This window comes from Vigna unguiculata, chromosome 6 (assembly GCF_037176805.1).
Source record: "Vigna unguiculata cultivar grain cowpea cultivar isolate G323 ecotype 2 chromosome 6, ASM3717680v1, whole genome shotgun sequence".
Lineage (NCBI taxonomy): Eukaryota > Viridiplantae > Streptophyta > Magnoliopsida > Fabales > Fabaceae > Vigna > Vigna unguiculata.
In genome coordinates, this window is record NC_140797.1 from 49,164,154 (window position 1) to 49,176,174 (window position 12,021).

A 12,021-nucleotide genomic window follows, 5' to 3' on the forward strand; every position below is an offset into this window, starting at 1 on the left:
ACTCATCAAAACAAAATGCATTTGGTTTCGGAAATTTGAAAATACTCACGTAAATTCTTTTTGAATTTAGAGTTTAATTTCCAAATTAAGTTTAAAATATCATTTCTTAATTTTTTTAAGAGGAAATTTAAATATTTAAAATATATTAAATATATTTTTTGATTCAAACATTTAAAAGTAAAAAATAAATAAATTTGACTGACAAAAATAAATTGTACACAAATAATGGGCTTACACAGAAAGCCCATTTAAAATACGCAAAGCCCAACCCGAAAAGAGGAGGTAAAATACTGAGTCTATTATATGATACTTCGTCACAAAACCAAAACCCTACAACGAGAAGTTGCACAGCAAAAGGGTTAAGCAAAGAGAAAGAAGAACTTCAAAATGCCGAAGTCGAAGAGAAATAGACAAGGTATGCACTTTTCGTTACTCTCAATCTTTATTCTCTAGTTATAACTCTGATGTTGTTGTTGCTGTTGCGTGTGATCGAAATTGGAAGCGAAAAAGATGGTTTTGTTGACGTATTTGAAAAAACGCAGTTACGCTATCGAAGACGAAGAAGAAGGGAAGGGATCATAAAGAGGCGATAGTGAACGGAATAAAGGAGGCGGCAGAAAAGTACGCGTGCGTATACGTGTTCTCGTTCGAGAACATGAGGAATCAGAAATTCAAGGAGTTTAGGGAACAGTTGAAATCGAGTAGCAGGTTCTTTCTCGGCTCTAACAAGGTAATGCAAGTTGCCTTAGGTCGCTCCGCCGCCGATGAGATCAGTCCCGGCATTCATAAGGTTTCAAAGGTTGCATTCTTACTCCTTTCTTTACAGTTTCAATCCATATTTTATATTTTACTTTTGTCTACTAATTATATGCTTTTTGTCCTTTTAGTTATTGCGGGGAGATGCTGGCATGGTTTTTACGAATTTGTCTAAGGAAGAAGTTGAAAGGTATAAGGAACACTGAAAAGAAAGTGCAATGTATTATCTTTTTATGTTTTCAATGTACGTATCTGTTTTCTTTTCGTTATCTGTTTAGCATTTTAATGTAGTAAGATTAAAAGACTAGGTATGTATAGTAATGAGCAAATTTATGATTGGTGTGTGGGGCATGCCTTTGCGTTCTGTGATTTTCCAACTATGTAGTCATTATAGGTGTCCTGTTTTCTTTCTCACACAGATTTGAGTTTTGTTGGTTCTTTTACAGGCTGTTTAAGGGATTTGAAGAATATGACTTTGCAAGAACAGGAAGCCTTGCCACGGAAAAGGTGTTTAGAGTCTATTTCTTTTGTAACTTCTGACTTTTCCATGCAAAGGCTGTGTGCTGGAAACTCTTCATAGAACATTTATCTTTCATAATCGTTGGATACTCCGTTCAATTCTGATTTACACGTTCAATTCTAATTTCACTTGTAGGTTGATCTCAAAGAGGGACCCTTGGAGCAGTTTACGCATGAGATGGAACCTTTTCTCCGGAAGCAAGGCATGCCTGTTCGATTAAATAAAGGTACTTTATTGCAATGTTTTGTAACTTCGGTATGAAGGCACCTGGCCAGTGGACATGCATCATTGGTTTTTCCAATATTTACAGGAGTTGTGGAGCTTGTTTCCGATTTTGTTGTTTGTGAGGAAGGGAAACCATTGTCACCAGAAGCTTCTCGTATACTGGTTAGTTAATTTTGTACTGTTTCCTGCATCATCCATTGCGCGTGTTGTAACATTTTTGCAGTAGTGGAAAACCTTTTTGATTGGCAACAGCTATCTTTTTCATTTTTCTGCGAGGAGTAACACTGCTATTTTTTTTAGGAAATATTGCGCTCTTGAAATTACTCGTACTCTTTTCCAATTTTTCTCCGTAGTATAGTCAATAACTTGGGTTAGTAGGCATGCATGTCGTGCGCACTTAGATCATTCTTGTCTTGGTTAATTTAACAAGTACTCTGTATTTTTTAAGTGTTGGTAACTGAGTCTATAACGATGGTGTCCCATTATTAGTGCTCTGTAAGATTGCGAAACTGACATGCTGACGTAGCGATTGCTCTTGATTGCAGCGTTTAATGGGAATCAAGATGGCTACATTTCGTCTTCACCTAATTTGCAGGTGGAGTCCCGATGAGTTTGAGCTATACATCGATGGACCGGAAGAATCAGATGTAGAATGATCATAGTATCTCTCTTTTAAACTTAGAAGATTCATGGAGCAATCCTCTTAAAAAAGTTTGAACATTACAGATATGACGCAAATGTGATTTGCAGCTACAGTGTTATAGCGACTATTGGATGATGTACTTTAAGATAAGTTGATTTTTGGGAATGTTTAGGAATTATGTGAACTAGGCTGAGTGGTTAACAGGGAAGTGGCGTTTAGCCGTTATCTGTAACTTTATGAAAAATTCAAATTACTGTGATTCAGTTTTGATCGATTTAGATTTTTGTCTGCTGGTATATAATTTCTATTAATCTTGAAGTTTAGAGTACAAGTATCTGTTAGTTGTGAAAACGGTACTGGTTTGCAAGTTTTCTACAAATTTGTAGAGGATACAATGATGCTTGGAAATGTCAGTGAATTCTCTAATTTAAGTATTAGTTTGATAAATATACCTAGTGTTCCTCAAATGAGATTCAAACTCGCCATCTTATGATAGGCAGGTTATTTTGAGTGATATACTGTTTATGCAGATTTAGATAAAAAGCAAATGACCTTGGTGTCTTTTTAACTGATTTGCGTTAATTTGAGTGTGGGGATTGTGTTTGTTTTAATGAGAGGAGATTAGTTGAGAAAGACGGGTTATTATGTGATTACGGAAGTGTTCTACTTTTTTCGGTTTAGTCATTAGGGCTCTTCTAACTAAATACGAGAAAAATCTAAGTTTAGTCAAATGTATAAAATAGTGTATATAGTGTATAGTACCACATTAATATAGGAATATTTACAGAAGATATTGGAGTTTTAGTACTTGTATACAGACACTAAAACAAAAATAAAGTGGTTCATTATTAATAAATTATTATTAATTTATTAAATAATAATTTAAAGCTAATAATTAAAAAAAAAAGAGTTAAGTAGATGGTAGACATTGACTGGAATATAAACGGTAAGTATTGTTATTATTTATGACTTTTAAATAGTTAATAATAGATGAACTAATAGCAAATAATAACAGAAGATTTTAAAAACAATATTTACTTTGAACTTCATATCTAAACTCTAATAGTGAAATAATGAAAACGAGATTATAGAGTTACACTTCTGCCTCTATTTTTTTTAAGAAAATAAAATTAAAGAAATAATGGATTGATTTGTAATATAATGTTATAGATAAATGTAAATAATTTGTAGTATATTGAGCCGTTAAATTTTGTGTAATTATTTTTTACATGCTTCTCTGTTCTTTTAATTATACACATGATTATTCCAAGAGCCGAAGAGATTTCGAACTCAACGACAACCGTGAGGGCGGAAAAAGCAAAAAGAATTTTGATCATCACCACGAGCAATCACTCGATATACATTAATTCCATACAGAACAAAAGGTATTCTAAAACAAAGAATATCAAGTTGTTCTCTTCCGGTACAAAATGAACAAAATTTTACAACACTTCTTGAGAAGGGTTGTGGCACAAACCTAAGACTTGGAAACCCAGCTGTATAAGCAGTGCAAGTGTGGTTAATAAAAACTGTTAAGAGATCATTCCCTTTTATCCTCCTCTTCTGACTCGTCTTCTTGATCAAGGGATCCATCAGTTCCTACATTCTTCTCTTGCCGAGCTAAGCTTAGTTCAACTTGACCTTCCTGCTTTTCCTTAGTGAGAGACTGAGCTTCTTCGTCATCAGAATCTTCTCCCACTTTCTCCGAATACGCATACCTATACATAGATTCCAGAGAGCAAATCAGACATAAGAAGCCAGCACAACATCACAGCAACATTAGCTTCATATAAATATAAATGAATAATCCGATGAAGCTAGCACAAAGTTCAACTGGTACCAAATGCCCAGATGCATCCCATATTACTGCACTTATGCACCATAATATGCCTAAGTCAATCCAATCCACGATGAATAACAGTTAAGTTTTGTACAGTCTGTGGACAACAAAGGTTTCCTTTCAGGACATCGCAATTTCATCAGAGGAACCATAAATCTCAAATGCTTGTAGCCTAACTGTTGTTGAGATTCATTTAATGAATCGCTTTGACATAGAAATATAACCAATGATAAATATGGGGAAGAAAATGTCATGTTACAACAACAACAACAAAAAAGCCTAATATCACTAGGTATTCACCTTTGAGAACTTTGGGATGGGGCCCAGAGATAGCATATAACACAGAGTAATGCAAATGCTATAACGTCCCAGAATGCAGTGATGATCCAAGCACTCTGCCAGCGCTCATTGAAAGGGTCTGTAGCTTTGAAGTATACCTGTAAAAGAAAAATAGTAGTGTGATTGCAATCCAGATGACAAATTAAAAAGATGGAAGCAATGTGATGTGACAGTAAAATTCCATGATGCAAAAATGCGGTATCTAAACAGTGAAATTCAAATAACGCTTTTTTTTGTAAAATAGAACACCAATTTAAGTTATTCATTACAAGAAGTACATGTTATTTTTGTGCAAGATAAAATAGATTGAGTATAAGCCTCACCTCATATCCTATCCAAGCAACTGAGGAGATCACTGTTATTGCCAATGCATTTGAGAATTTCCTGTATATATCCAACTTAACAGAACTTCGTTTTGCCTGACAAACCACACAAACACAAATCAAACATATTGAGGAAGCAATTCAGAACAAATTCAGAATAGACACATTTAGAGGTATGGTGCCCCAAAATAATAGCAATTTGAGGAAAAGATACCTGTAACTGCTCCAGTGTTCTTGAAAGTGATGTAAAAATCCATAATATCAAAAATGCATCTAAGAAAGCATCAGGAAGAACAAGAAGGAGCCTTGCCCTTCCTGATACATCATTGATGGTCCCCACATATTCAGTAATATTCAGCAACTCCGATGCTAGAAAGTAAGTTATTCCAAGTAAAAGAACCTTTGATGTAAGACCACCAAGTGTGGGTCGCACAACACCGTAACCCATTGAAACAGAGAGAATGAGAAGCCGTGATATTGTTTTTCTTATAGTCCCAACAGTGACAACCCATGTTGTGAGCACAATAGGTCTCATTCCAGTATTGTTGAAATTGACATACTCAAAATACCAGAGAATCATCTCAAACAATCCAAGAGCAATGACGGCTGTGATACAGTGCTGAAGCTGAAGTACATCATCCCAAAATCTCACATACTGAAAAAACCAGACGATGCTAAGACAGACATAAGCCAGTGCCATAAATACATAGAACTTCTTTAACGGGGCCATCCTACCAGGCAAATACCCATCAGGGTTTTTCCATATTGTCTTCCCACTCATTACCATGTCCTTGAGTTTGGGGTCACAAGCTACAAAAAACAAATTATACATTCCAGTCTTTTTTATGGAAACTTTCTGAGAATCTAGACTTGAAATTACAGATTTTCCTTTGAAATTTACATCTAAAACGACTGGCCAATTAATATCTGTTGCAGAAGGCCTCCTAATAATATCTCCTTGCTTACAAACACCCATCTTAGCTAAATCAGGAGTGCAACAGATTGCCCGTTGTCCACCATAAGCAGAGCCACCTATATCATTTCGATCAGCAGCCTCAAAAATTATGATGTGTACTGGCACGGAACCACGCGCCTTGGCTGCAGCTTTGGGTCTCCTAAAGGTTATGTTCTCAAATCTATCCCACAATCAAAAAGTCAGAGTTGTGCGCTCAAAGATTATGCAAGAGATATAAATTATTGAATTTCATATGCATATTCTAAAATTTCAAAAAGAGCAGCATTAACGATACATATTTGTCATGCTTCAAAGTTGGGGTTTCCTCATTGGTGCATATTTTCCCTCCCTGCTTATTAGTTTGTTGGTTAATAAAGATCACAGCAGGAGTTTGAGAAGAGACATAAATTACTAATTTCATATGCATATTCTAAAATTTCAAAGAACAGTATTAAGATACATATTTTCCATGCTCCAATGTTGACGTTTCCTCATTGATGCATATCTTCCCTGCTGATTATTTTGCTGGCTCATAAAGATCACAGCAGTATTTTGAGATCGATATATGAATTATTAATTCCATTTGCCAATTCTAAAATTTCAACGAACAGTATTAGCGATACATATTTTTCATGCTTTAATGTTGGGGTTTCCTCATTGATGTACATCTTCCCTGCTTATTGGTGTGTTGGTTCATAAAGACCATAGCAGTATTGTGAGGAGGAACAGTACGCTATATGCTTCTATAAATGCTCGTAATACTTTAAGAAGAAAATATTAAAGCAAAAAAAATACATTTCACGTCCTCGAAGCTTAAAATCCATTCAATACTTTCTTGACGAGTGCTAACACCATACTTTCTACTATTGTTAAAATTTATTGAAAACTACAAAGTATAAGTAAAACTCATTAAATAAGTGAAACTCTCAAAACTTTGCGATATACAATAAATTTCATCCAATATTAGTGTGTCAGATACTGAATAGCTAGCATTTCTATAGTTTCTGAGGAAGATTTTGCAGGAGCATCTCGAATCATTCTTTGAAGAAACTAATGTAGAAAATCTAACCTAACTAAGAGTTCATATTGAATCTTAGCTGCCGCATTCATAAATAACGAATATATGACTCTAACTTCTAACAGACCAATTAATAAGTCCAGGCTCCGGAGGATGAAAAGGAAAGTAAGACTAGTTTCGCTTAGCTCTCAACTTATCTTTACTCCATTAATTAGTGTAGTTTAGTTTCCCCCCAATTATACGTAAACCATTGAGTACATATTTTCCTCCAAATAGTTAGGAATTCACGAATCCACCCAAATCAGGTACAAGTAGACCACGTATTTCTCTTTAAGTACCTCACAGTCCCAGATTCAGTCAAAATCAAGCATGTGAAGAGTTTTGCCACAAATCGACCAATCTCGCATCTGAAATCGAGAGAAAGAGAGAGAGGGAGAGATTACCGGATGTAAGAACGGCCGTCATGGATGGAACTGCCTTGGGAAGCGGTGGAAGCTTCAGCGACGATAGCTTCGCTGCCACCGGCGAGGAGGTAGGCATTGCCGACTTCTTGGAAAGGTTCATGATCGTAGATGTGGATAGATGCGAAGGTGGTGACTGCGATGGAAGACAGTAATATATATACGAGTGAGGCTGCGAAACACATGGATCTCGATCTTCCTCTCGCAAACGCTGAATCCATGCCGATCCACACTCTCACTCACTCAGATTGGATCGCCGAAAAGAATGCGCAGAGCGAGAGAGAGAGAGAGTAGGAAACATGTCGGTATGATATCGTTGCAACGTCACTCTCCCTGGGAGAGACGAGAGTAGACGCTAGCTTCACGCGCGGATTAACCACGTCATCACTCATATCTCATTCATGATTCCTAATAATAAAACTAAATTAAAGATGTAAAAAAGAATAATTATATATTTATTTAACTGAAAAATATCGAAAATCGAGTGCATAAAAAATGTTAAAAATAACAAAGTTGATTTATTCATGTGATGTAATTTTTTTGATACACTCTTCGTTCTATTCATTTTAATATTATACTTTAATAGTATAAATATATATTATATATTAATTTGATACAGATTTATAGTTTTTTTTTTCTTACCAAAAAAGTAATGGACATTGAAATTTTGATACAGATTTATTTATTAAATTATATTTAAATGCCAATTAATTAGTTAAATTTAAAATGGTATATCATTTTGTTTTTAAGTAACTATGTACAAATAAAAATAAGTAAAACAAGTTATGTATGTGATGAAGGATGTAAGCAATGATACAAGAATGGGTATAGTTTATAAATTTGTGTAATTAAATTTTTGTATATATTATAAACTTATGTAAATAAAACAGTGTAATAAATACTAGCTTAACACAGGTGCTATTGTGCCTGTGTATGCATTTTTTTAATATGCGTGATATTATATTAGTAAATGATAATATTATAATGTTATTAAGTTAATATATAAATTAAAATTATATTTATTAAAAATAAATTGAAATATATCAGAATTTGTTAAATAAAGAAGAACAGAAGAAGCAGAGATATTCGATTCTATACAAAATTTGTTAAAATAACGGTCAATTTTTAAAAATTTAATAAATTATTATATTTAAAAGATAAAATCGATATTTTGAAAAGTGAACCCAAAAAAGGGAATCCCTTTATATATTGTTATAGATATTTATCATATTTAGTTTTAATACTTTCGTATAATAACTTTTATTATACACTCTTTCTTCACCATATCTCTCTTTTATTATCACACCACTAACATTATATTATTCATAATTTTATTATAATATTTATATAATTTGATCTCACCTTAACAATTATCTTAGAATCAAATGGCTTTTGATACTAACTGTTGAATAATCATGAACAATAGGGTTGATGAAGTTAATAGGATACAAAAGAAGTACCGATCATTCTCACAATTCATAAAGAACATTCTGCAAAGCCTTAAACATTCTGCAAGTCCAATAATGAAAGTGCAGAGTTCTGAAATGAAAATCTGAACGAGAGTGTAGATGATTAAGGTTGCGGTTGGTAACGATCGAGGATCTGTCTCAGAAGAACGACGCCAAGTCCTATCTCAGTGCTGGGTATGAATTCGTTGACGTTATCCAACAGTATATCCTCTTCTGTGGACCTCTCGTTTGGTTGCTTTTCACTTCTATACAAACTCAGAAGCTGTTTCTCAAACTCCTCCAATGCTGTCATCTGCCTGTAAACCACCCTTGACCGTTTCCTTGTGGGGATGTTGTTCCCAAAATCTGAATTTTTCACACCGAATCAATATGATCGAAGGAAAACGATTATTTGACTACTAAATTTTGACAACTTTCTCTTATGATCTTAGATGTTATCTTGTAAGTGGTTTTCCATTTTTTCTTTTTTTCATTTTCAATATTCAAAAATCACTTAAAAGATTACACTTTGTAAGAGAATGTTGTCAAAATTTAACAGTGAAAATATTCATGATAAAAATGAGATGAAAAGAGATACCTTGTTCTGATATATAATTGAAATCTGGGTTGGACTCATTGCTGTTTCCATGCTCTGAAAGTTGATCTGAGACCTCAACATTGATATGATTTTCACCATAGTTCTTGTAATGTTTGGGGAGATAATTCTCAAGGTGCCCTTTCAACTTGTATCTTGATCCACAAGCGTTACACAACACAGGTTTCTCTGCTGGTCCGTTTCGCCAAAGTGGTGTAGCTTTTCAAATTATGTGTTGTAAGAAACATTGTACGTGTATTCTTTTTTATAACTTAAATAGTATACATAACTTACATTTAAGCAAATAAAATACTACTAACTTAAATTTATTTTAAAGAAAGTTAAAATATATATGTATATATAATGTTTCTGTTTTGAATTAAAATATAGTAGATCTGACGTACGTTAGTTGTAAGTTACAACATGTGTTTAATTTAGTCAAGTCAAAGTGATGGAGATAATTTATATTTTAGAAATAACATATTTAATTTATTTACACAAAAAAAATAGAAGAAAACCAGATGCAGTTATAATATTTTGTTTTAAGTAATAATAACTTAATGAATAATTAATTATATTATTTATGAATGGAAGAGTAGCATTAATAATTTTTATCAAGCTTCTACATTAAAATACTAATTTTCTCAAATTGATGCTATTGTTTCTAGTTTCTTTTTTATATATATTTTCTTTAAAAAAATAAATTTTTTTAGTGATATTTTTATTTTCTTTTATTTCAATTTTTAATGAAGCAAGTGTATCAGTACACCTGATTTAATCAACAAGGCATAAAAATCTGCATTACATTCATACATGTTTCTTCTATTCTTATAAAGTGGTGCTCATATTTTTTAATAAAAAATAATTTGTGAATGCTAATAAAAATATAAGAACATACATAAAGAGATTACTTACTGTTAATCCTGCAATGCGAACATGGACCTTTCTTCACCATGACTGACTCAGTGCTTTTGTTTCTCAACTAAAACAACACAGAAAATAACTCACTGTGTTAGTAAAATAAGAACAGAATTTTAATACTGAATTTTTTCAGTATTTATATTCAATATTGAAATATAAACATTAAATAACGAACGGAGAAAAGAGCACTGAAATCCATATTTATAATTACATGAATATCTAAATTTTCAGAACATTGTTGTAAGGCTTCTTCTTCAATCTACCAACACAACCTCATGTTCGCTTTGTTTGGTTAACAAATAAGAGATAGAGAGAGGGAACATAAGTATCTCAGAACAAAAAACAAAAATAGAGGAAAGTGTAATAAAAATAAATGTGGAGAGATAAAATAAAAATATTAAAAAAATATAATTGATTATTATTTATATTTCCAAAACATAAAGTAACGCCAAATTTTATCATTAATTACTTTTATAAATATATTCAATTATGTCTTTTTAGGTCACAAGTTTTCCATACTTTTGACGCCTCATAGCAAAAGTTTGCAATAGTCTGTCCCACATGAATTCTATTTATTCTTTTGCTTTTCATTTCCTTTTATATGAAGTAATGGGGTTTTTTAAGCCAACCTCACATTGCTATAAATAGTATTTTTTACCGGTAGTGAGTAAAAAATACTAATTCATTGTTCTCTATGATTATTAGTTCAGTAATTTTTTATTAGTACGTAATTTTTTTATTTCATGTCAACTTTTCAACTTATGAAAATTCTTAAAGATCATTTCTTTGTTTAAAGTACTTTTTATTATTATATCTTGTTAGACTTTTTTATATTAAATGGTGTATTGTATTTAAAGTAATACAAACATCAACTTTATTAATTTGACATTTACGCAGCTATAGATTTTTTCTTAATATTTAATTCCCAAAAGAAAACAAAATGTATAATGTAAACCTCGTGAATCTCGTGCCCACCCACACAAATAATAATAATAATAAGAAACTATTTATATAATAAAAGAAAGAGCAATGGTAAAACAAAAAAACCAAAAACAAAAAACATTTGGTAGAAGGAAAAATGAGTATTGGTTTCATTCATGATACATCATATTTTTTTTAAAGGTTAAATATTTGTAGAGAAATCTCAAGTAGGTCCTCCCATTTTTATTTGACTCAATTGAGTTTCTATTTTAGAAAATTCGTTACAATCATGTCCTTTTCGTTAGTAGTACAGTAACAGTGTTAACTATGTACCATGTGTCAGCACGTGATTTTTTTAATATTATTTTTTTATTTTTTAAAAAAAATATTAAAATTATTACGTGTCAAACTGACATTGTGTCACATGGCAAAGCGAGTGTGACATGGCAGTGGCACATGTCATTATTGGATGTAAAAAGTCTCAATATAGTCCTGTATTTATTATTTTGTCTCAATTTGGTCCTAATTTTTTTAAAACTAAATTAATTTTATCCCCATACCAAATTTAATTTTCAAATAAATTTTACAATGATATTTTTATTATAATTGAAGTTTTTAACAAAATTAAATTTATTTAAATGTATATTATGCATTGTACTTTACTTAAATATTGTTTCAAATATTTATATATCAATAACTTTTAGCAAATGTTTGTATGTATGTATCTATGTATGTATGTATGTATGTATATATGTATATATGTATGGATGCATGTATGTATGTATGCATGTATGGATGCATGTATGTATGTATGCATGTATGGATGCATGTATGTATGGATGGATGGATGCATGTATGTATGTATGTATGTATGTATGTATGGATGCATGTATGTATGTATGGATGGATGCATGTATGTATGTATGGATGGATGGATGTATGTATGTTTGTATGTATGTATGTATGTATATATGTATGTATGTATGGATGCATGTATGTATGGATGTATGTATGTATGTATGTATAAATGCATGTATGTATGTATGCATGCATGTA

General features: G+C 32.1%; 3 protein-coding genes across 3 annotated transcripts; 1 reads left to right on the plus strand and 2 right to left on the minus strand.

Annotated features, from left to right (window-relative positions):
* Positions 1–294: 294 nt before the first annotated feature.
* Positions 295–2,422, plus strand: LOC114187051 (Ribosomal protein L10 family protein). Its single transcript, XM_028075170.2, has 7 exons — positions 295–415; positions 543–799; positions 888–946; positions 1,203–1,263; positions 1,412–1,502; positions 1,587–1,663; positions 2,047–2,422. Exons 1-7 carry the CDS (start codon positions 388–390, stop codon positions 2,155–2,157), a joined length of 684 nt encoding a protein of 227 aa, XP_027930971.1. The 5' UTR covers positions 295–387; the 3' UTR covers positions 2,158–2,422.
* A 1,049-nt stretch (positions 2,423–3,471) lies between these two features.
* On the minus strand, positions 3,472–7,449 carry LOC114188138 (Lung seven transmembrane receptor family protein). Its single transcript, XM_028076684.2, has 5 exons — positions 7,063–7,449; positions 4,861–5,782; positions 4,647–4,742; positions 4,285–4,421; positions 3,472–3,862 (listed from the first exon to the last, which is right to left on the minus strand). Exons 1-5 carry the CDS (start codon positions 7,299–7,301, stop codon positions 3,685–3,687), a joined length of 1,572 nt encoding a protein of 523 aa, XP_027932485.1. The 5' UTR covers positions 7,302–7,449; the 3' UTR covers positions 3,472–3,684.
* A 999-nt stretch (positions 7,450–8,448) lies between these two features.
* LOC146885956 (uncharacterized) lies at positions 8,449–10,078 on the minus strand. The gene is made up of 3 exons (XM_085675145.1): positions 10,039–10,078; positions 9,127–9,342; positions 8,449–8,894 (listed from the first exon to the last, which is right to left on the minus strand). The coding sequence occupies exons 1-3, from the start codon at positions 10,076–10,078 to the stop codon at positions 8,653–8,655; spliced, it is 498 nt and encodes a 165-aa protein (XP_085531271.1). The 3' UTR covers positions 8,449–8,652.
* Positions 10,079–12,021: the final 1,943 nt, after the last annotated feature.